General features: G+C 42.9%; 1 protein-coding gene across 1 annotated transcript; it reads left to right on the top strand.

Moving 5' to 3' along the window:
• The first annotated feature begins 508 nt into the window (after positions 1–508).
• On the top strand, positions 509–25,261 carry krt222 (keratin 222). Its single transcript, XM_030094602.1, has 10 exons — positions 509–703; positions 4,202–4,405; positions 8,187–8,269; positions 11,710–11,863; positions 12,968–13,315; positions 14,538–14,663; positions 14,862–15,082; positions 16,558–16,778; positions 18,166–18,268; positions 22,097–25,261. Exons 1-10 carry the CDS (start codon positions 698–700, stop codon positions 22,308–22,310), a joined length of 1,680 nt encoding a protein of 559 aa, XP_029950462.1. The 5' UTR covers positions 509–697; the 3' UTR covers positions 22,311–25,261.
• Positions 25,262–25,737: the final 476 nt, after the last annotated feature.

Raw genomic sequence — 25,737 nt, forward strand, 5'->3', positions numbered from 1 at the left:
ATGTGAAGATAATCCCTCCTCTGCTTCTGGATTTAGGCCACAATGGTTTTCAGCGCTGATCTGAAGTGGTTTGCGTCATGATATCATGTCTGAACACAAACCTGCTGGCATGCTGCGCGCTCTGTAATTGTTAGGAGAGCTTCGAAGCTGTGTTTTTTTTTTTTTGCAAACAGGTGTATTGTTCTCAGTCAGAGTTTTCCTAAAAGGTGTGTTGTGTGGAAAATGATGTATCACATGAGTCAGGATCAAAGCGCCTCAGCTCCCACCCTGAAGCAGAGGAATGCGAAGTCACACAGGTCAGCTCCAGGACCCTGTTAAACCAATAATCCGAAGTGCGCTTGTTGTGTGTTTCCTTCCCCTTTTTGAAGCCTCCTCCTCGTCTCCTGCAGTCTGGCCAGCACCTGCTCCAAGTCCTTCATTTTACCCCGGGTCGAACGCCCCGGCGAGCGTGTCGTGACGGCAGCGGCCGTTTCCTGGATATGAGGGAGCGACGTGCCATCCGGAAACAGGCCGGGTGACATTCCCAGTTTGCAGGAATCACCCATTCCAGCCGAGCTGGCTGCAACGCCCTGAGACGTTTTGTTTTCCAGGATTTCAACCGACTGTTTTAAACGCCGCCGTCGTCATCGCTGCGCCTCTCCTGCCAGAAGAGGAGGAGGAGGAGGAGGCCAAGATCGCCGGAGGGCGTGGGAGTGTGATGACAGTAAGTGTCCTGTCTGGCACTGTTTGATTAGTCTGCATGCTTTGTGCGTGATCAAACTTTACAATGTCTGCAACAGACATGTTATCCCTCTGTCATCAGCTCATCTCGTCTCTGTTGTTTCCAAACTGTTGGCCGATAACCGCAGCCCTGACCAGCTGTCAGCAAAACCACATGAGAAGCCCAGCTGACTGCAGGCTCTCCGCAGAGGGAACGAAAGTGCAGGCAAAGACAATATTTGTGCAATTGTCGCACAACAATGCTTGTATTGGCTATTAATAATCCCACATCCTGCCGCTGAGCAAAGTTTGCCTGTTTACTCAGCACAGAAGTCATCTGATAAGCAAATCCTCACAAACAGTGTTAGCAACATGACAAAAGCAGCTCTTTGAAGCCACAGGGGGACACACTCGGTAAGAGAAAGGGAAATCCTGTGTCTGGAAATGTCCTAATTTTAGAAAGTGAGGTTTGAGTTGATTGAATATGTCAGATTCTAAAAGCCCTGCTTGCACTGAAACCGAAAGCATTCATTGGGTTTTGGGTGTGAGCTTATGTGACAACGGCGCTCGGAGCCACTGAAAATGCAACTTTTTAAAAACGGCTCTGACTCAAGAGTCACCATTGTTCATTATACTGTGTGATTCTCTTCCCAGATGCATGGTTTCATTCTAACAACATGTAACAGCACCCACTAGTGGCCCTACATTAAAACTACCTCATTTTCAATGTTTCTGCCATTTTTGTGTAGACGGACATTGTTTTCAAAAACTTGCTGTGTAAGCACGAAACTTTTCTGAAACAAAACCACAAAGCGATGTGTTTTCACTTGAAACGTTGTTGTACAAACGGAGTATAAGTTTTGTTGGTGCTCTCATTTGGACAAGTTCCTCTCTTCTGGAATCAAGATCTGACAGACTTCTTCCTCCTTTATTCAGTTACAGTGAAAGGATTGAGCATTTCTCCACGCTGGAGCTGCACCAGTAATCAGATTAAACATCAATAATATCTGAAAGACACCCTGTTTTTTTTTTGTTTTTGTTTTTTTTTTTTTAATTTTAATGTTTCAAATGAAATTTATTGTATTTAACATAATTTTTCAGCAAATTGTTTTCAGGGTATAAAATAGTTTCTGACACAAAACTATGAAAAAAAGTTGAATTCTGATCCCAGCCTGTCATTCCCACATTCAGCCACAGGGGTCGCTGTTTCTCAGGTGGTGTGCAGCTCTGTGTTGGTGGCAGTGTTCTTCATAGCATTCCAATTAGTGGTTTCTCAGTGTGATTTTCCGCACTGGAACCGTTCCAGTCAGACGTCTCACTTTAAGACTTTTTTTATTTCGACCCACCCGTCTGTTTGCGTTTGTCTTTAAAATGCTCAGTTTTCTTTGTGCCACACCCGTTAGTTCAACCAAGCAAGTGCATGTTACAAAAACAAATATAATCTTTACATCATCGACGACCCGAAACTCAGGTCGAGCCCGGGTTTATCTTTTAATCTGGTTTAAAAGGGTTGCAAAAGCTCCTATTTTTATTTTTCTCTTCATGTCAGCTTCAGACAGGTAGCCCTCCCGTCTGCTCTCGTTTCCTCTCGTCTCTTCACTGTTATTACAAGTCAGTTTCTCATCTTTTCACTTGTTATATGTACTTTGAAGAACTGTCTTCAGTGTACAGATCAGCAGCAGAGCACAGGGAGGCCCTGAGCCAAAGGAAGTCATGAGGAGACTTGATGCTTTCATCACTGCCGTGTTTTCTTCAGTACAGTCCTCGTTGCAAGTTACTGCTGCAACAGTAACCTTAAACTCTACGATAGCAGTCAAGTATAAGTGGTTGATTACAGATGTAGCTGCTTCTTAACCCCCACAACAATATTTTCAAGTGGAAACGCAACATTTTCACTGCATTCTAGGTGTCCGTTTACACGACAACAGTGCTCAGAGCCACTGAAAACGCACATTTTTGAAAATGCATATGGTGAAAACTAGTAATAGTTTCATCGCTTTTGAATGTCAGTGTCTTCTCCGTTGTTAGTGCTTTAAAACATATTGTTCTCTGTCTGTCTGATTTCATTACGAAAACATCCAACAGCGCCACACATCTGCCATTTCTGTGTCAATGGGCATCATTTTCAAAACGCTGCCGTGCAAAGCAGAAGCGTCGTCGTGTAAACACGACTAGAGTCTCTCTATAGATGTGTTCATCCAGAACTGTGGTGATATATGTGCTTGTTTCTCATTTTCCAATTCAAATGTTTAGTTGAAATGAAAATTATTGAAAAAAAATTGAGACTTTAAATATTATTTTACTTTTTAAATACACAGTTAATAAATCCTCTTTGTAGTTAATGAAAATCTTTTTTTTTTTTAACAAATTCCTCATGTTAAACTGATGTCATCCGATCAAAATGCCCCCTGACGATAAGTGAAATTATAGTCATACCCCTGTTTCCACCTTTGACACACCAGCGAGTGCTGATGTGTTTCTTTATGTTTGTGCTTTTTCATCAGCCTAATACTAATAATAACATAATTATCTGAATTGTCCAGACGTTGATTTCTGTCTAACATTACTCTGACTGCTGTGACTCTGCTTCATCACATCGCCGTATTGCCTGTGTTCTCAGCAAAATGAACAGACTGTCCAGCTTCATGTGCATTTCGTCATCCACTTTTCTGATGGTCTCCACTGCTGGATCGTCTCTTTTAAACAGAAGTTACAAAGTTAGAGAAAGATTGAAAGTCTGGACTGTGTTGTTTCTGTCTGATCTGCTGCTGCACTGATGGAAACAGACACAAACAGCATCCAGTAAGCATCCTTCGGCTCAGACAATCACTGGAAACAGCTGTGCAGAGTGTGAGTGTGGAGACAGTGTGGAGACAGTTTGGGCCTCTGGACCTGAAGGTCTGCAGATTTCAGTCTGACCAGTGGATTTAACGTCCGGCTGAGATATTCACATCCAGTCACGCACGGCCGTCCTGTCACTGTGTCTCCCGGCACATTCCCTCCGCAGCGTCGCTGCTGGTTTGAAAGCGGCTCAGTAATCCAGGATCAGAGAGCACAAAGGCCCCCAGAGTGTTGGTGACGTGAGCGCTGTTCCCCCCCCTGCCAGTGGGGGTGGGCGAGGTGGGCCGGGAGGAACATCTCTGCTGTGGCCCGACCTGAAGGACCACACAGTGACACAGGCTGTGGATGGCCTGCTGCCTCTCAGGACCCCCCAGGGACCGGAGGGGGACACGGTGGAGTGCTGTGAGGGGGGGACGGAGGGGGAACACACACACACACTGACCTGCTCCACTCTGTGAGAAGCCACGTCGCCTCTGGTGAGACTCTCTGGGTAAACATTTACCTGGTAAACGCCTTCAGCCGTGTGTGATCTCTGATGACTGTTTGCTGTGGAAACACGCGGCAGTGTGGATGTCGGGACGTCGCCGGCTCCGCACAGCTGCTGCTTCTGACCGTATGAAAATCTCCCGCCTTGTTGTGACTCGACATGTGGCTCCGTCAGGGCGCCATGGACCTGCCGCAGGACTCCAGCCACACCATGTCCAACCTGAACGCGCGGCTGCGGGGCTTCCTGGAGCAGGTGAACCGGCTGCAGGAGGCCAACCGGCGGCTGGAGGCGCAGATAGCAGACTGGGGCACGAGGAGCGGCCGGCACTCCCAGGACTGGTCCCTGCAGGAGCAGGCTGTCACCGAGCTCCGAGACCAGGTCAGCCTGACGGGATCAGTGAGTCCGCCTTGAACTGTGAAAGTTTGTCAACATGCTGCGGAGCGGCGTGATCAGTAGACCTTATCACCGCTGCACAGACCTGGTGGGTTTGACCAAACTCTTGTAAAAACAGCTGAGAGCAGCATCATGTGAGCAACTTTCAAACAGGTTTTAACCCTTTATCACGCCAGTGGCCACATCTGGGAGCTTCCTCTTTTCGACACAATTTCTTTTAAAATGCACATTTTCAAATAACTACAATGTTTTTAAGCGTTGCAGCTGAATTAAAGCTGTGGTATTGAGAACTAACAAACTCCGAACAGGAAGGCCCCACCAATATTTTAACCTATGACTTCTGGTTGTCAGAACTGTCTCACTCAGTGAGAATATACATGAATATTGATGATATAGATGCAACCCAAAAAAATACAGAGATCATTGTAATATACATTAATTTGCAGAGAGAGGAAGAAACTCACAGTTAAATTCATCTCAACTCATAAATACACAAACTAACCTAACAAGCTGAAAGAATATATCATGTTTGGATATTGTGCTCATGAATTTAAATTATTGATACATAGATAATTATTTTCAGTTATCCTCTCGGTTGAAGTTTTATGTTCAGCCAAGAGGATCAAAATATGTGAGGCGCTCACAATAATGAAGGACACCCATCCTTGTATTATAAGATTAAAAAGTCTTATTAAGGATTAGTTGGATTTGTTTAATAAAGCCGAGTGAAAAATTGTGAAATACTTTTGAGTTTTGTCCAGTTTTGAATGGACTGGTACATCAGAGACGAACGAGAGAGTCCACAAATGTATTCAGCCTGAAAAGCTTCAAGATGACTACGAACGACCGAGCTGCACGACATTTACAGTTAAAGAAATAGACAAGACACGATGTCGGTGTTCAGGTGTTAGCTGGATTCACCGGGTCAGTTGGTTGATCGGTTGTTTGGTGAAGTGGAATTGGTTGGTTGGTGGGTTAGTGCTCTGGTCTCACAGAGAAAATGACTACGGTTTAAATCCAGGACACTTTCTATGTGGAGTTTGGAGATTTCTCAATCAGTCAATAGGTCGGTTGACTGATCAATGGATGGATGGTTGATTGGTTGGTTGGTTGGCTATCAGTGGAAGGATGGTTAAATGGAGGTAAATAAACATGCATCCTTGGTTAATCAGGTGATAAATGGGTTATTGCGTCGGTGCGTCAGCTAGAGAGACGACTATCGCTCAGAAAATCCTCAGGACTTGCAAAAGACCGAACCTCCCTGCAGATCATTAACCACTGTGATGATCCCACATGACTCGTCTCGGCAGTTTTTACCCGTCTGCCTGGATTGAGTTTCTCGTTCAGCGTGAGTCGGTGCCACACACAGACACTGTAATTATTTTCTTGTTTCTCGGTTCATACCTTGTCATTCAAACCTTTGGCATACGTTCCCATGACTACGAAGCTCGGCCGCCTGCATTGTCTGCAGATCCAAGGAGATGTTTCAGATCAAGTTACAAGCGTGATATTATCTGTTTCTTTACTGTGCCGCCTTAATGACACGCTAACGCACAACAGACGTCGGCTATAATAGAGCAGTGGCTCACTTCTCAGGCTGGACGAGGCGTCACGTGGACAAACAGCCACATAATGAGGGTATAATGCAGTCCGTGGTGTTGTGGAATATCCATTGTTCAATGGGCTTCAGCTCAGCCAGGGTGTGTTTTGTTGTGGAAAAGTTGGAAACAAAAAGAAAGGAGGGTGTGTTTGTATGTTAATGCGTGTCCCACCTTTTGGATTTCTCCAGCGAAACTGCAGAGTGTGTTTTGATTTCAGAAAGCCCACACACAGCTTTCTTTATCCCACACAGTGAAAGTGCAGTGAAGATGAAATGACACACAAATCCCAGGTAATTATTACCCCCACCTTTTGTTCAGTTTCTTAGCTCTGTGGATAGAGAGTAAACAGTACGTACAAACTTTAGATCTTTGGAGAGAGAGAAATAAAAGGTCATAGCTGAACATTACACCCTCTGAAGGTAGAGGTTCATATTTAGTGACAAACACTCGACTCAGCTCAGAGAGGCTTAAATAATACAGGAAATTTCCCCAAACTTGCCTTATAGTTTTATAAAATCCAAAGTAAGTATCCTTATAGTTATAGCATTCAGTTTCTTTACATAATATGACTTTATTTTCAGTAGACTAATGTGGAAATTTTCCTTCAGTAACTCTGAAAAGCAGCACTTTGGCATTTCATGTTCAGATTCAAACTTTAATATGACGTCTATTCATATGACCAGCTAGCTAGCTATCAGAATCAGAGTCATCTATCCATCCATTATGCTGCTAGCTAACTATCTAAGCTGTGATTTTAGTCATCAATATTTTATTCGGTAAAAAATACATTTCACTGAGTATTTTTAAATATTTTAAAGAAAATTAAATGCATCAGTAAGGCCATGCAATGCTACAGCATTGTTTCTCATCTTGTCTCAGACCCTCTTTGACAAACAGCAACAGACATTAGACAGCTTAAATGTATTCGTTAAAAAGAAAATCTGAATATAAAACCATCTGGACTCTACACTATTCAATTCCTTTTTAATGTTTTGTTTTGCTATACTGTAATACAGTGGAAAAAGAGACAAGCTGGGGGTCTGCAGCTTTTCTTTGAGCCATTCTGGGGCATTCAGGTCGAACAAGGTCATGCCTGTAGAATCATTTCTGTACGATCACTCTGTGTCATTGAGAAAGGCCTGTTCGAGTCTGCAGTGGAGGTCCAGCTTCCCTGTTTTTGTAGCGTCATGAGACAAAGACAAAAAGGCTGCAAGAGACACAGAACTGAAGTCCAAGTGATGCTGCTGTCACTGCTGTTTTTCTTCTCTTTGTGTCTGTGTGTGGCCTGATCTTCAAATCAAAACCTAAACCCGATGAACTCAAAGGGAAACCTTTAAAACCACGCTCGACCCTCGGCCAGTTGAAGCAGGGAACCAACATGATCGAGAGAAACGAGGCTTTTGTCTTCTCTGAGACAGGAAGCAGTTTGAGAAGAGGAAACCTTCAGGCTTTTCCAGTGGTTTCATTTCACTGGTTGATGGTGAAAAGGTTGCAGCTTTTGTTTGGCTTTTCAATGAATCTGTTTGTACAACTGGAGGCTTCTCACCTCTGAAACATCAAGATGATTCAACAACAAGGCTGTCTGAGGTTCAGATTGGCTTCACTTCAATCAATTCTCACACGGAACAAATATCTCACATTACTGAACTGGACGAGAGTTTAGTGGCTCCAGGATGCCTTCATCTCCTCTGACGTTGACAAAATTAGGTTTACCCATGTGAAGAAACCACAATAAGAACTTCAGTAGACTTTAGAGATCTGAGAAACTGAACAGTGATACTGCTCTTCTTACTGATAGCCTCTGAGTTTGATGGAACTGAGTTCAGCCGGAAATCCTGGACTACCTGCTAAACGCCACAAGAAATGGATGGATGGATGAATGGATGGAGGGATGGGTGGATCCTGCTTTTGTTTGATTCATATTTATCTTAACCATTATATGGCTTTCTATAATATTTTGAGGTCATAGATCGGTCTGCACTTCATAAAGAAACAAAGACCACAAAGTTCACTTTGACATATTAAACCCAAATAATTCTGTTTATTTGCTTTATTGTGTTAAAAATGCCGATCCAGCGACCTCCTGCTTGAGAAACGGATTTCTGCTTATGGTTCACTCCCATTTTATTGTGTTTAATTGTTTTCTTTTATCCTATTTCCATCAGGTCGGTAAACTACTGATGGAAAATGCTCAACTGGCGTTACAGTCTGACAACATGAAGTGCAGAGCGGCTGCTATCCAGGCCAGGTCAGCTCATTTTGTTTCTCCTGAAAGCTGCAATGTTTCTCCTTCCCTATCAATTACCAAGCAAGGCTTATTGATTAGGGGCTGTAGGCATGAGACCCCCACCCCCCACCCCCATAGAACCTATTACACCTCAGATTCACTGAGATCAGAGACACAGAAATCTATCATTTTCTGCATTTCAATAGATCACAATTGATAAATGAACAGGAATAATTGTTGAGTTCTCATAGACGTGTTAATATTTAGTGTGACTCTGAAAGTCTTCCTGTTTTCGTCCTGCTGCTGTGATGCTTTTCCAGCCCTCTGTTATCTAACTCGCTCCAGTGAGCCAACCTGCATACAAATCCAGGCCGGCCTTTGTGCTGTGTCGGCACTTTCACTTATGTATTGATGCAGAGTGACACACACACACACACACACACATTCTGCTGTTAGTCATTAACCCCTGAAGGACGGCGTAGCATCACGCGTTGGCCTGCTCTCTTTGTTGCTCCCGTTTACGACACTGAGCAGGATGTCAGCGTCTCCTCATGTCCTGTCAGAGTTAAGCAGCTCATAAATGGTCATCCAGCTCAAACACTCGCTACAATATTCATTGGTTGAATCCTTGTTTAGAAGTCCATCCTTCGATACCAAATCAGTACGGCGCTGGAGGTGGATTTGCTTTGTCTTTCACACAAACATTGATAATCAGAGTTGGGTATGTAACGACAAGTAACGAGCGTTACAAGTAGTTAAATTACTTTTGATGGGAACGAGTAGTGTAACGGCACTACTCCTTCTAGATTGGTAGTTAAACTAGCGTTACAAATGAAACGCTATGATCGTTACTTTTACAATGACTGCAAATAGAGCAACCAAAATATTATTATTTAAGCGGAGTTTTTTTTTTATTACCACCAGTAGATGGAACAGTGGCCATACGAGCAACTACTCGCTATCTCTTCCGGGTCAGGGCTGATGGAACCGTCACAGTAAAATTGGTTGCCTTATATAAATTTGTGCCCCACTGACAACACTGCACTCCCTCCTACTGTAAATGCCCCTTTTAAATGAATGCTCCGAAGATTAGGAACCCACGCTCTTTCCCTATCATTGACAAAGTTAGACAAGCTCATAAATACCTGTGTCTCTGGTTCCCAGCTGTTAGCATCGTAGTAGCTTAGCTCGAAGCTTAGCTGGAAGTCAATCAGAGCCGGACTATGCAAATGGACAAAATACTCCTTCCAGTGGTCCAGCGGACGGCGTATTAGCATGTGAAGTAAATCTGAATGATTATAAAACATTTTAAAAGACGTGTTTTCTTTTCAATCCGTTAAAAAAACGTTTTGATACACACAGATCTGCGCATGCTCAGTGCTCCGCAGAAGGATATAAGGGAGCACAGCTCCGCGGAACACTATGCAGTAACGAGTAGTGTAACTTCGTTACTATTTCCATGGAGTAATGAAGTAGTGTAAGGCACCACTTTTTTCAGAACTAACTAGTAATGGGTAACTCTACTTTTTTGAGTAACGGCCCCTTACTCTGTTGTTAATCGAGTCAGAAACTGCTGGATGAAGTTTGATAATAGCCACTGACGTGTCTGACGACTAGTGGTGATGACGTGTTGCGCTGATGATGTAGCTGCGACCGCTGATCTGTTAGTCTGATAGCAATTTGTCTCATGTGTCTTGCAATGTATGTGCGTAGGTTGGCTTTTTTTTTTTTTTTTTTTGGTCTCTTACTTCTAATCACGACTCCCTTTGGATCTGTGATCTGAATTGACGTATCTTTTTTTTTTAACCACCACCCCTCCCCCCTCCTCCAATTTTTGTGTGAGTTCCTTTAGCTCTGTTTCCTTTTCAAGACGGAGCGCCGTAATTGGCTGGCTGGGTGTCTTTAAAACCAAAGCAATTTCATTGTAACTTGTAAGTTCGGTAACTTGTTGCATTGACAATAAAGAGTATTCTGATTCTGATGCTGATTCTGATAAATGAGGCATTCAGATGTCCATATTTCTGGTTCACACTTTGTTCTTTCTTGGCACTTTAACTATTAAACATGGATGGTTTGTATTGATATAAGTCTCCTCCCAGTTCACTGACATTTAACAAGTTTATTCATGTTTAATTTTTATTTAAAGTGAGTTGAATAAGTTTTAAGGGCACTATGCAGGGCCTCTTCTGAAATTGCGTACCATCCGAACTATGGTGTCATTGGACAGAGATTATGATTTACAACATTCATCATTTTCATCATGATTTTAGCAACAGAAATGTGAAAGCCTGAAAACCAAAAAAAAATTGTTAAACGTTAGAAGAAGTGTTGGTGTATCTAGGTTGTCTTTTTGTACATCTCACAGTACGTACAGCACACAACCAGTCAGCTGATCATATTTTCATTTGTTACTGTCGCACAGTCACCGTTTGTCACACAGTGCCTGTCATGACTCTTCAGCTGCAGCTATCATCTTCACTACTGCTTTAATATATCCACCCTCAGAAAAAACAATTTAAAAAAAGATGTTTTCTGTTGTTTGTTTCCCTCTTCATGAGAAGTAACTGCTAATCCTGCATGTGTTGGTTTTATTCACAGTATGTTGATTTATTTCTAATATTTCTGGAAAAAAAAAAATGTGTGTTTGCAATTGGTTAAAAACATTTTAATTTTCAATTTCTCCCTTTCTTCACTCAACTTTTTATTTAAAAGATTTAGAAATTGTATCATTTCCTCTTCTTTATGCCAGACAGTTGAGCGCTTTTGTTCCTGTTTGACCAAGCTGCCTTCCTGAAATGCCACAAAATAAATGTCCATATAAGGAGTTAAATGATGTATTAGGTGGCATTCTGATTGGTTCATTGGATGTTGTGTTCAAAGCTTATTAGTGAATGAATTAAACCACTTTGAACTGTGTGCCAAATAATCTACTCAGACATTCCACTCCAAACAAACTTGGACACACCCAACCACACCTTGAGCTTCAGACTGTGAGCTGAAGTGCCCTCAGTGTTTAGACAAAATGTTCTGGTGTTTTTTTTTTAATGTGGCGAAGGTTAAATTGCAGAGCAAAAAGTAGGGCATGCAAAATCTTTCCTTATCTTTGGAAAAGCTTTGAGTCTCTGAGGCTCCATGAATGTAACTTGCTGAATCATCACTAAAGCTGTGAGGCAGTAACATTTATTAGCAGCATGAGGTTTTTAAAGCCTTTAATCATATCTTGAGAAGCCTAATTCTCTTTCCTTTAACACACAAACTGTTTAAGATGTCAAGAAAATTCAAACATGAACACATTAAAATGTTCTTTAAAATGTGAAGACAATCCAAGATGATTAAATCTGTTTATTTTACCGCCGGACAGGAGATTCAGTGACTTGTGTGTGCTGAACAGTTCTGAATCCCGTTGTTCGGATGAGAAACGTGCGTAGCCTAACCAGTGTGTGGATGATATCCTCTGGCAGGTGTGAGACGGAGGAGAGGAACACCAGACGTCTGGAGCAACAAGTGGCTCTGCTCCGGGACACCAAGAGGAAGGTGGATCAGAGCAGCGAGACTCTGCAGGCCGACTGCCATCGATCCATGATGGAGCTGCAGGAGATGCACCAGGAGTTTGAGGTCACTAAATGTCCCATAAACTGGATTTATCGTCTTTTCAGCACACAGTACAACCTACACTGTAACTGTAACCCTGAAAGAGTGAGACTATAACCCAGTGTTCGTCAATACAGAGTAACCCTGTGTCCGAGTGTACTGGTCTGATTTCATTTACACGTTTAGAAAATGATGTAGGCTATTTAGGCTATGATTTGGCGCTGTTGTTGTTGTTGTTGTTTTTAGAATTAAATCACACACACATTCATGTAGAGAACAATACTTTATAAACATGGCAAGTAAGTCTGAGTCTTTTGAAAAGTTCCATCTTGAGAGCCATTTTCAGAAAGTAGCATTTTCATCGACCCATAGCACATTTGTCATGTAAATAAAGTGGGGCATCAGATCCAGCACTACATGACTTCAAAGAAAAGTGTTATTTGATTTACAATCTTTGTCGGTGTGAAAGTGTTAAATATTTACTACCTGTGCTGTTACCGAACAGCTGGTAGAGTTTCAGTCACTTTTTATTGCCTCAGTGTGAAGAGACGGCACTCAGAACAGAGAGAGGGAGGGATGACTGTTATGGTGCAGAAGTTTTAAAACGGTGTAATAAACCCATTTTTATCCTGTCAGTTATTGTGAATTATTGTCGTCATATGGTGAAATATCGATGGACCAGCTGTGACCCTGACTCAGCAGTGGCTGCTGTGTGTGTGTGTGTGTGTGTGTGTGTGTGTAGGGGGGTGTGTGTGCAGGAAAAGACCCTGGTGAAGTGATGATGGAGAGGAGGTATTAGTCAGCAGGAATGAGGAAATAGAAGGAGGCAGGACAGGAGATACACACACACACACACACACACACACACACACACACACACACACACACACACACACACACACACACACACACACACACACAGCATCCCATCCTTGTCCTTTACGTTCATTCACCTGGTCATTTGCAGACTATTTTTATCCTGCTCTTGTCTCTCTGTTTTTATTCTTGTGTTTCTCTCTACCCTTCCCTGTCTCTCCCCTCTCTCTCTCCTCTCCTCTCCTCCCTCCCTCTCCTCCCTCCTCCTCCCCTCCCCTCCCTCCTGCTCTCCCTGTGTTCGGCTCTTTGCAGGCAGCCCGGGCTCTGCAGCTGCAGCGAGCCGGCTCCTGTGATGTTCTGCTAGTGTCGACCACAGCAGCAGCAGCAGCAGCAGCAGCATCAGGAGGAGCAGGAGGAGGAGTGCAGGAGGAGGATGGCACAGGGATGGAGCTCACCCAGCTCCTTGACCGAATCCGAGCGCAGTGCGACCAGGGCAGAGTTCCCGGCCCGGCCGAGAGGCACCAACTGGGCCCGCTGTCAAATCCGGCGTCCGGCTCGGCAGGGCCCGGCCGACTGGGAGGAGGAGGAGCAGGAGCAGCAGGAGGAGCAGGAGGAGGAGCAGCAGCGTCATGTCGAACACACAGAGGAGTCCTCAGTGAGGTACACATCCACCCCTGCATCACACTCATGTAGCTGACACACCCTCACACACCGACGGCAGGACGTCCCACTGGCATGATGAGTGGACTCTAATGTGTGTGTGTGTGTGTGTGTGCGTGTGTGTGTGTGTGTGTGTTGTAACCGTTTTTACATCATCTCTTTCATTGTATTTCATTTTAGTACACAGCAATTTAAACATATGCAGCATATTTGATTTTAGTAGTTTATTAAATTCTATGAGGTTATTTAATCTTCACAATTTTACCTCTAGGTTTGTGTTTGTCTGACACCTATTTGAATTTCCTTCACTCAATTTAACTTCACGTTTGGTTTGAATAGTTTGTTTCTTCTCAGTTTTCTTCCTCTGACAGCCAGATTTCACTCTTGTGAATTTTTCTCCTTTAACTCAGATCTGGAGTCGTTCAGAAACAGGAAACTGCTTCTGCCATACTATAAAATTAACCCGTCATGATCAGTTACCTTTTTAACGATGGTTGTGGAGTCATTTCATTCAGTCATCACATGATTCTGGCCATCTATCTATCTATCTATCTATCTATCTATCTATCTATCTTTCATTCATTCATTCATTCATGATCTCAGGACATCTGTGAGAGTATGAATCTATTCAATGTTTTTTTTGCAAATTATTTAGTTTCTGGTGCAAACATCTGACTCATTGTAAACAGTAAATCAAGTAACCATTGTAAGACAAGCAGTACCAATTATTTATTTAGTTATTTTACCAAAGTCTTCTACTACAGGACTTTCTGCCCTTCTGGGTATTTAATTACAAAAATATGTGTGTTTTCTCCGAACGTATTTATGTCCTCTATCTGTTTCCGTCTTTATTTCTGTGATAAATATGCTTCAAACATTCATGTTACAAACATGTTAATTGAACAGAATATCTGCATTGAAGCACCCAATGGTTAAAATGGATCCACACTCTGGGTACTTTTGCAGAAGCACCCATTGGTATTTTTGGCTGTTTTACACTCGTTACTATGACCTTATTTGGTTTTAAAGATTCATCCTGAATCAAACCGTTGTGAGACACCTAACCTTTACCCGACTGATGATGTGTTGTTACAGTGGTAATCCTGCTCTAATCCTGTTGTTTTCTTAGATGTCGGAATCAGAATCATGTTGTTGTGGTGTGTTGACGGGTGTCTGTCTGGGAAGTCATGCTTTAACATGCGGCCCACCTCTGGTCCTGCAGGAGGAGGCAGCGTGGGCGCAGGTGAGCCTCGGTGGCGCCGCCCTGCGGGAGGCAAGGGCCGAGCTGGCCGAGGCCAGGAAGCAGTGGCACTCCCTGCAGGTGGAGATAGAGACTCTGCATGCTCTGGTAGGAAAACACGCCGTGTGTATGAACACAGGCAACAAACACACTCAGCATGTGTTCACTTTAATTATCTAAGAGATGAGACGTATAGAGCATCTTTCTCTGATCTAGCTTCAGCTAACATCCAGATTTAAGCGTCACATTTATGGTAGTTCTCATCGGCTCTCGCTCTGAACTGCTGCTGATGTGTGGTGGCCTCAGGAGAAAGGCCTGGAGACCTCCCTGCAGCACACCCAGCGGATGTACTCCAGCCAGCTGCAGGATCTGTCGCAGGTGATCGCCGGGCTGGAGAGCGAGCTGGAGCAGGTGAGGGGTGGACTGGCCACGCAGCGCCAGCGCCACAGCCAGCTGCTCAACACCAAGATGAGGCTGGAGAGAGAGATCGCCACCTACAGACGGCTGCTGGAGCGCGAGGAGGGCCGGTGAGCTCCGATGGTCTTTGTTGACCTCTGCTCTTTGCTGGTCTCTGCTCTTTGCTGGTCTCTGCTGGTCACTGCTCGATTTTGTTGGTCTCTGATGGTCTTTCTTGGCCTCTGCCGGTCTGTGTTTGTCTTTGGTAGTCTCTCCTGGGTTTGTTGGTCGCCACTGGTTTCAGCTGGCTTCTCTGTTGATCTGTTTTGGCTTCTGTTACTCTTTGCTGATGTTTGCTGGTCTCTGATTGTCTTTGCTTTTCCTTCCTCATCTTTGCTGGCTTTTGCTGGTCTTTGGTGGTCTCTCTTATTCTTTGCTGGTCTCTAATCACTTTTGATCAGGCATATTTTTGCCGCTCTGAATCAACAAATTGACTGAATACCAAGAAGACGACTGGGTGTCTTTTTGGGTCTGTGATAACCACGATGATGATGGCAGGAAGTCACAGGAACGTTAGTATTTATGATGTTGTTATACAGACAGTCCTAATGCGTCCGTCTTAATGCATAAACTTTGAGAAGATGGACAGAAAAACCGATGTAATGAACGTAGAATTTGAATTGTTTGTCTGTTAGTGAGACACATGCAGAAAGGAGGATTAACCAGGATTAAACACTATAAGATGGTCGAATAGGTCTTGATTTTGAAGGTTAAATATGTTTCCAGATGTCAAGGTAAAACACAAAGCTTGCAACTTCAACTCAACTTTGGCATGTTCAATGAACCACATCCTCACGAAACTATTCCTCTGAATCCAGCTTCGGTTTGAGTCTCATTCAGGCTGGCTACACCCATAAAGAAATGTGCCGCGATTTATCGGGAATTCAACATAAAGTCAGCAGAAAGAGGAAACTGTTGATTATGAGCAATGACAAAGGTTCTGCCAGTGATTCATTGATGAGAATCTGTTGAATCAGACCTGACAGACAGGCCTGTCGCCTCGTCTGTTTTATAATATGCTGTGTTCCTCTGACGAGCCCTCTAATTATCCTCCAAACTTTCTGGATGATGGATGGATCTTTTACGGTTTGACACATTTGCTGCGTCAACCCTATGACTGTCATTTATACAGTTATTGGAAGGTAGTTTGGTTTTATGGCTTCTCGCAGAGGTTACAGACGGAGCAGAGTGCTGCATAGGGTTTTTTCTCATTTTTACAGGTTGAAGTCACGGAAACAATGTGAGGCATAACGTGTAATCTGAAGTCTGTATTCGAAGCGCTGAGCTGTAGATGTAACTAAAGAAGAAAGAGAGACTTTATAGTTGCTTTAATACAAGCCTGAAATCTCCTGCAGCCTGTATTTAAAGCAAAATAACTTCAGCACAGAGGAAACATGTCACTCTTATTTCTGAGTATCACTAATAGGTCGACAGTGAACAGGACTTCAGTATTTAGTAACCCTAAAGGCAGTAGCTGGTGCTAATGCTAAAGGTTATGGTTAGCTTAGTGGGCCAGACAGATAAGTAGTGTCATGACGCTCTGTAGGTACATGGGCCGCAGTGGGCAGCCGATGGGTCTTCGACCCTGGAGGTCTACTGCGGTGGAGCCAAGGGAGAACGGGCTGGACAATGGCTTCAGCGACCCTGCCGTTACTCCGGATGAGCCCAAGTCGGAGCCGCTGCCGGAGATCCCTCCACTGCTCCCTGCGGAGAACGGGCTGAAGAAAAGCATCCTGTACCGACAGCAGAGCCTCGTCATCCTCACGGGTAACAGTCAGACGTCACTTCACTCATCTCCATGAGTCAGCAGTTTTTTTAAAAAAAGTCATCAAAGTCCATTTAAAAGAACTGACCAGGGTCAGTGTGGCGCTCTGGCCAATTTCATCTTATTAAAGACTGACTCAGATGGACACAAACAGTTACAGAGACGCTTGCCAGAAGGTGGCGCTGCAGTGTTTTTTTAAACACATTTCTTTTTTTCTTTGCATTTGTAACATGGAGGGCCTGAAAAGTCTCTCAACTCAGTTTGCCAATGCAGAAACACAGAACTAATTATTTGGTAAAGTTCTTTATGATAGCCACATAAGAAGATGCTCAATAACCTGGATGTTAGTGCTCGAAAGAAACAAATTTCTAAACTAATAATGACAGCAAGAATAAAACAGAACCTGAAGCTTTTTCAGACTAATTAGAGCTCACACAATTTACAGAGTAACATGTTTCTTGTTTCTGTCAAGAGGACTGAGTGGGTTTAGAATTAACGAGGCTCCTCTTAACAGAGTTTAGTTTATCTCTTCATCTCTTTTCACCTTTGGCAATAATAATGTGTAATGAGCTCACGGAAAATTCAGCGACTGTCCCAGCATTTATGATTTAATCATAGTAATCATCACTTTGTGAATCATTAGAGCCAAAAGTAGTGGAGTCACAGTGAGGTTTATGAGGAGAATGTGGAGTAGTAGACAGCTCTTTGGAGTAGTAGACAGCTCTCATGAAGATTAGCACTTTTACAGATTTACCAGTGCTAATCACAGCTACTGTGGACAGAAGCTAATGCTAATGTTACTCATGCACTGATATCAACATGACTGAGTTAGTTCAAGGCCAATGCAGCACTCCTCCTTAAGGAAACACGAGTTTAGTGAAATAGTAACAACATTAACTCATGTTAACGCCAACAGTGGGCCATGATGGAGCAGGACATAGAAAGACAGCAGCTCTGCAGCTCTTCCACAACAATAATCTGTGATGAACACATGGGAAATTCAGTTCAAGTCATAATAATTTAATCATGGTGTTTAGTTTAGGACTCACTAAGGCATAGGAGCAGATAGTTCATTCCTAACCAGAATAGATCCGAAGCTACCCACAGCTTCAGTGAACAGAATCTAATGCTATTGCTACTCACATCTTGCTAACAGGAGGACTGAGTTAGCTCACAGTTACTGGTGAATAGTTTAGACAAAGCCAATGCTCACAGTGTTTGTAGGCAGAAAGCATGGCAGGGAGAGACAGCAGCTCTGCAGCTGGATTCAATAAATTTAACCTGAGATACTTATTATTTTAAATCAGTCATTTTGTGTCATCTTTCTTTGGGATATGGTGGGTTTGCAGTAATGCGTTCCTTCTGTTGATTGTTTTTGTCCTGGTGCAGAGCCGGAGCTGGATAAAGACTTGCCCATCGCCACTGTGAAGACTCAGGAGATCCTTCAGGGTAACGTGGTGCGGGAGAGCGCAGAGGGCCACGGCACCATCGAGTGAGTACAGACATTCCCGCCACCCAACAAACTGCACTCAGCACTGCACAGCTCACCACAGGCTGATCCACATCACACACATTTCACACCTTTTGTGACACTAAATTCACCTCTGTAATTGTCTGAAGGATTACCTTTTCAGACTTTTGACTGAGATAATGATTCGCTCATTAGTTCTCTTTGATACCCTCGCCTCTGTGGCGACGTCTGGGCCAAACAAACCTTCGCACGTAGAGCAAGTCACGCTAAATAAAGCGTTGAGTCGGCTTCACAGGTTCCCAGGGCTGATTCATCATAGCCTGCATGGGAATTTTCCTCCTTTAATGGCTGCTGTTTGATGTGGATACCTGCGTCTGACTGAAGGGCGGGGCACCTGTTATTGTTGGAGAATGACATTCTTTGTTCATGCTTCAGGTGTTGTGTACACACACACATACACACACACACACGCACACACACACACACACACGGACGGACGGCTGTGCTCCTTTGTCCTTAAACGTCTCTCAAGTCTCCAACATCACTTTCTAACCTTTGCTTCACAAATGAATAATAAATTAATAATTCTTCCACTCGCCAGGCGGGGCAGGGTGTTGCAGTGTTGTGGTGTGGCTGGGAGGATCTTCTGCATAGTTGTTCTCAGCCACCCTTTAATTAGACGGGCGTTTAAAAAAGAGCACCAGCTCAGATATGAAGCCGCAGAAGGCTGACTTCTGTCTGAGCCGTGATTGGCAGGTAGATTAACACAGTTTGATTTATTGACACTGATAAAAGAGAGAGTCTGGTATGCAGGAAACAGAAATGATTTTTTTTTTACCAAAATGTTCCTCTGGTCTTTCCTGGATGATCACTCACTGACAGGAAGCGTCATGCGGCTGGAATCGCTCCAGCTCGCCGCTCCTGGACGTCTTCCAGTGGAAGCGTCTGTCTGCAAGTATTGATCGCAGCAGAGTCCCCTGAACGACACAACACCCTTACAGCTTCAGATAAACACTGCTGAGAACAGCCGAAAGCGACCCGCAACAGTCCAGAAATGCTGAGAACAGTGAGGAACAGCCGAGAACATCTCAGAACAGCTGAGCACAGCAAGTCTGCTTCAGCAGTGTGCTGTCACACGCTGATAATCTGCAGATATTGATCGGAGAAGACTGACTGCTGACAACAGCCGAGAACAGTAAAGAACAGCCTGCAGTAACACACCGATAAATTCAAAGTGGGTAAATTCATGCAGCTTGGAACTGGGTTGGAAAGGTCAAATTTCTCAGTTTACAGCATAAACCTACCACTGAAGTTTTTTTTACCGGGGAATAGTTTTCATGATCCAAAGGTTTGTGCGCATAAAAACGAGCACTAACATCTATTTGAAGATATTCTCTGTATTGTACTTCAGTTCGTGGTTGATCAGCCTCCAAATGCAGATCCAACTTCCATTTCCATATATTTCCTCGTGCATGTAAATTAGCATATTTTATCCTAGTGAATCGGGTACACGGTGGATGACAGCAATACGTCGCACAGTTGTGCTTCTGCGGTACGTTTTCACCACCAGACATCTCTTGTTTGCTCACTACATGTCAGACATCATTTATGTCATGTTCCTTCAAGAAACATCAATCACCTGAGTGACGCACAGCCTCATGATTCCGTGTTTCGGGAGCTGCTGGCGGGTGATTAAACAAATCAGATGAATTTCACTGGAGCTTGTTTCCAAGGAATGAACTTACAACATGTACATCATGATTTGATTTATGTTCAAATGGTAATGTTGGAACATGTCGGATTGTGTTGGAGTTGGAGTCCAAGTTCCTGAGGGGTAAACTGTGTGGTTCACATGATGTTTCTGCCCTCTGAACACGTTTATCGAGTTTTGACTGCAGTTCAGTGCTTTCATATTCCCGGAAAGGAAACAAACAAGCATCGTCACAGAAGTTTAGTCAACGCCCACAGCTTCTGTTCTGTTTTATGCCCTTTAATCATATAAGAAAAAATTATTTTCGATTCCTCCACATGTTCTACTTTTGTTTTTTGCTGTTTATACAACTGATTCAGGTTAAAACTGTCTCATCGGGATATGAAGACTCAAAGAGCCAAACAGGAGACATTAACACAGTTTACAGGTGTTCGCAGCACCATCAAGCGGCCAACAAAACCACCCTGAACAGCTCAGGTTTTTAAACTGTGGGGTTTCCACATCTATCTAGTGGTGGGCGAGTCAGAAAAAGTTAACATACAGCTCACCTTCCTACAAATCAGTCCAAACTGTTGAGGTTAAGTCTTCTTTATCTTTTTGCCACTTAAAATGTCTTCCTCTGGACCAGACTGGACCCTCGTGCAGGCCTGCTTTGGTCCACAAGCCACACATTTGACACTCCTGACCAACAATATTCACACCTAATATTTGATCCTTGGTTAATAATAACCTCTTCATTCTCCCATCACATTAAACCAGTGATAACTGTTAATTCTGCTCATGGTCCATGATAACAGTAAAGAATGGTTTGTTCATGTTTGCATGAGAGCAGCTTCACTGTGAGGAACTCAAATATTTCTGGAGCAGAGTTTATATTTCCTGTCACACTCAGCTTCGTCACTACAACATAGGAGCATGTTTTTCTGCAGTACATTAAAAATGTGAGGCTGTTGCCTCGGGGACAGCTCCAGTTGTTGTGCCATGCCGCCCCCTGCAGGCCGTGCAGTGAACTGCCCCAAGAGGGAATCAAACATGAAAGAGTCTGTATTGTTATTTCAGCGAGATTTCAAATCTCATTACCCATCTGGGTAATATCAATACCAATCTCAAGAGACAGGAAAAAAAATACACGAATGGCTTTTTATTGACTTTTTTTTTACATCACTATAAATAAAACCCTCAGATTTCACCACTCAGACATTCAATTTCTCTAAACAGTGTAAATTGGATTCGTTTCGAAGGTTTTAGAATCTTATTGACACATTTTACGCATTAATAAATGTTATATGATCTGATTTTGAACTTAAAAAACAATCTGAAAATGTGTAGGCCCAGGGGAAAATATGAAGCTTTTCTGGAAACAGCAGAAACTCTGAAGACAATGTAGCTTTCATTGGGGGCCACTAGTAGGTGCTGTTGGCTGTTTTGGGAATGAAACCAGGTGCAGAGAGCAATATATTATAAACATGAACAATGAGGAGTGTGGTGCTCTCATGCAGTGTGTCAAAACTCTGGCCTAACACTGTTTCAAACCAATGGTTATGAAGACGAAGTTCAATAAATTCGATCATTTACTGCCACCTCTCTTCATCAACATGCTGGTGAAAACTGAATGAAATATTTAACTGAATATTAAATTAAACATGACCATACACATGAATTGGCACCACTGTATGAACTTTAAGTAGATATTGAAATGCCTATTACCATATTTCTTAGTTTCTTCTTAATTTTTAAAAACATATTACTATTTATCTGTTTTTAACATCCTTAACATGAAATAAATGAACTTACGGCATCGCAGTCTATGCTTTTAATGCTTCTAATGCTTTTAAGTGGATGAAGGTGGATTTAAATCATAACGTGGAAATGTCGGCCTTGCTTTTCTCAACAAAAAGCAGGAAGTGAACTGAAACAGGATGTGATGTCATCAGTAATCAAATATCAACTTCAGAGGATTTATCAAGAAAAAAAGAGAATTTATCAAGACATCATTTTAACTAAAACAATTGAAATGTTAACTAAATGTTACTGACTCTATTTCCTGCAGGATCCTGGTGAATTATAACCGTGCGTGTGTGTGTGTGTGTGTGTGTGTGTGTGTGTGTGTGTGTGTGTGTGTGTGTGTGTCTGTACAGGACGGAGAACATCGATAAGGTGATCAAGCAGTGGGAGGGATCCTTCTTCAGAGGGAACCCCAAGCTGCGGAAGAAGTCGGTGTCGCTGCGTTTCGACCTGCACATGGCGGCGGCGGACGAGGGCTGCGCCCAAACCAAGCAGGACAGCCTCCCGGACGTGGAGGTGCGCCTCATCATGAAGAGGTCGCGCAGCATCCCCACCATCACCCCGTGACCACCCCTCCCCGAGGTCAACCTCCAGGGACCGACCGGCCGTCAGCTTCAAACACAGCGTTCATCCACCCGACCACGGAGAGATTCCTCACCTCCACTTCACCCATCAGGCTTTTCATTCTGAGACGCCTTGACTGCGGTGCATCAGCTGCACCGAGCGCCGCAGGCCGAGGGAGGGTCACGCCACCAAGTTCAACTTTCCTCAAAGCGGATTCTCTTTTTCTTTCTTGGTTTTTGGTGAATTTTGTTGAACCCGAATCACTTTAAAACAACAGTTTCCATCCAACTTTAGAGTTCCAGAGAAAAATACAATGTGTATTATTAATTAAATAAACCAGGTTGCATGTAGTGGTAAAAAAAAAATAAATAAATAAAATAAAATTTAGTTTAATGATTTAATCAATAGTTTACTAATTTAAAAGTTCTACTTAAAAAAAAAGTTTGACCAGGAGATACAAACTTTAAACGTTGAGCACTTTTTGAGTTTTTATAGATAGTTATTTTCGAGAAGACATCGGTCCACTCCCAGTGATGTATTGGTGGGAAAGTCTTGACTTGGAGTCTGAGGAACTCCGGTTTGAATCCCGGCTTCAGCAGAAAGACATCTGGTGTGAAAAAAAAAGAGCACATTGTGCATCCATCCATCTTCCACCGCTTATCCAGGACCGGGACATGGTGCAACAAGAGACACAAGGTTTATAATATTTATCTGAGATGTTCTGCTCCTGGCATGGTGGAGCAGTGGTTTGCACGCTCCCTTCACAGGGAGTAAATCCCAGGTTTGAGTCTGTGACATTGGATTGGAGCTGTTAATAACTCTCAAAGCAGAAGGAGGCATATTTATAATTTGACATCTTTGTTAGCCAGTCAAGCTGGATGTGTGTGACACACTTCCACCAGTCAGAGCCGGTGCTGTGAAGGGGGCGGGGCTTGTGAATCCAATCAGACATTTTTATTGGCTGCAGAAGGAGACAGTGAAGCAGGAGCTGATGTGAAATTATGTTAATAGTCAATTATTTAGCACAGATGAAGCGATAAAGTCATCTGAATTAAGTTCTCATAGCTGCTTCACACAGACTCATTTACAGGCATTTACAAAAACCTATCAAACACAGTTACTTTTTTTTTTGCACAGTGTTTCAGAGATTTTTAAACAGTAATTCTGAGTTTATGCTGCTTTATGTAACCATTCTTTAATTTCACATTTTAAGTGACCAGTTGTGTTGTGATAGAAATATTTAATATTGGATATTTGCCACTCCAGCTGAGCGGTTACAGTACAACAATACAAGAGATTATTTGAGGTTTTCTGACTGATATCAACCTCTTACTATTTGTTTTGAAATGTGGCAACTCCAAGGTATGTGGTGAACATAAGGCGATTTATGAAATCAAAATCAACACAGAAATTATGCAAAATAGATTTTCTTGCAATGCCTCTGTTGACAGGATCCATGTTCAGAATCTATACCAGAGGTGTCAAACATAAAGCTCCAGAAGAGGCCTGTCAGCAAGTCTCATGTGGTCCAGAGGAAAGTCTATGGAGAAACAACTGAGCATTTCCAATGAAAGAAACTGCAGTTCCAAACCTGTCCACCAGTTTTAGTTTGAGTATCAGGAAAAACGATGCTGACGCCTCGATCAGTGATGCAGTTGGGCCAGGCTACTGCAGATAAGTAGTCTTAGAAAGTTACACCTTTCACTGTTTGAAAGGGCTTTAAAAAATTGCATCATGTTGAAAGAGTATGAAGAATTTCTGATGTTTCTAAGATTTTGCTTTAAAACAGAGAGAAAAACTGGAATTTTCTGCTGTTATTCGCTGATTTTGCTCGCTGGCACTCTGACTTCATCTTCATGAACCTCAATGAAAATCAATTGGAAACCTCTGACTGGTTGAAATCCATTTGGTGTGATAATTGACTTAGTCTAGATTCAGTAACATTGACTGATCCAGTGCTGTCAGGGTGTTTCTGGTTTCATAATCTCATTGTCTTCCTCATCTCGCTCATTATTTTTCCAGGCTGATTTTTAAAGAATTTCTCTGCTGCTTTAGGGTATTGAGTGTCTCAAGAGGAGTCTGAAAACATCTCAAAGACATGATGTGGTGATTATATGTCAGTACAGTGTAATGTGGTGAAGCAACTCTCTTTCAAAAAAAATCTTTGGATTATCAAAAAGAAGTTGAACTAGATGTTCGATACCTCTATGAAGATTACAAAATCACACAGCATTTCATGCGGCGATGTTTTGCTAAACACTGCAGCAGTTCTGAGGGGCCTGAAAGTACCAGACTGGTCTTTATTGGAACGTCCTCAATTTCTAGAAATGTTTGCACACGTCTCTGTAGAGAAAACATTTTTTAAAGGCACACTAACATTTATTTAAGCACGCTAATGCTAATCACGGTTACCATGAGCAGAAGCTAATGCTAACACTTATGTGTTCTTGTTACTTGAGGATTGAGGCTCCTCCTTCAGTAAACAGGAGTTCATTGGAATAGAAAACATCAATACATGTATCACAAATTTATAAAAGTATGAGCTCAATGAAAACACTAGTAACTGTAACTAATTCCATCCTAGTAGTCAGTTACTAACTCATTACTGCCAAACGTAGCCACTTTAAACTGCACAACATGCTATTTCCAGAAACTGCCTGACTCAAACATAACAGGAAGCATTCTGTGCACATTAGACTAGTTTCATGGTGGCAACCTAAATAGACGTACCCCAACGACCCCGAAGAGTCTAGTTCATTATGTGATTCACAACCTGTCTCATAAATGAATAAATGTCCATATTGATGAGCAGAAACACTAAAAGTAGAGCTCAGCATGTGAACCATGCAGAGCAGTGAGGCTGCAGGACCAGGACAGGACAACTCGTGGACATCAGCACTCATCCCCAGTTTGTGCATTGACAGTATCTTTTGTCTTTATCTCTCTGAAGAAAAACTAAACAAAAAAAGCTAATAGCTGCATCGTACGACGCTCACTGTGATCCTGTAGCAGCAGTGAGGATTTGTAAATCGTTAGCACTGCAGTGTGTCTCCGGCTCGGCTCGGTTATCGGCTGAGCCTCCGATGGAGTTTCTCATAAGAGTTTTAGAGTGAGCAGCAGAGGACGGACCGTGGAAGCAGAATATTTCCAGATGTGTGCTTGGTTTCTGCTTTGCTTCAGGAGGCTTCATTCTGAGAGCTGCGTCACTTCTGAATGAAGCTTTATGCTTTTATTTAAACATTTAAAATAATAAAAGAACTGATGAGTACCTGCTGAATCCGGTGGTTTCTGTCTCAAGTTGGTTCACTTGGTTCATAGTGGTCTGGAGCCTCCCCTTTCCCTGCAGGGAAGATATTCCTCCAATCCGGATCCAATATCTGGAGTTAACACTAAATAACATTTCATAGAGGTCTGACTGGCACTGAACTCC

The sequence above is a fragment of the Salarias fasciatus genome, chromosome 6 (genome assembly GCF_902148845.1).
Source record: "Salarias fasciatus chromosome 6, fSalaFa1.1, whole genome shotgun sequence".
Lineage (NCBI taxonomy): Eukaryota > Metazoa > Chordata > Actinopteri > Blenniiformes > Blenniidae > Salarias > Salarias fasciatus.

Bases quoted from the DNA above. Each gene is read 5' to 3' on its own strand.
- krt222 (XM_030094602.1), top strand. The intron at 14,664-14,861 runs GTAGGAAAACAC...TGGTGGCCTCAG, and splicing joins TAGAGACTCTGCATGCTCTG to GAGAAAGGCCTGGAGACCTC. The intron at 15,083-16,557 runs GTGAGCTCCGAT...GACGCTCTGTAG, and splicing joins CTGGAGCGCGAGGAGGGCCG to GTACATGGGCCGCAGTGGGC.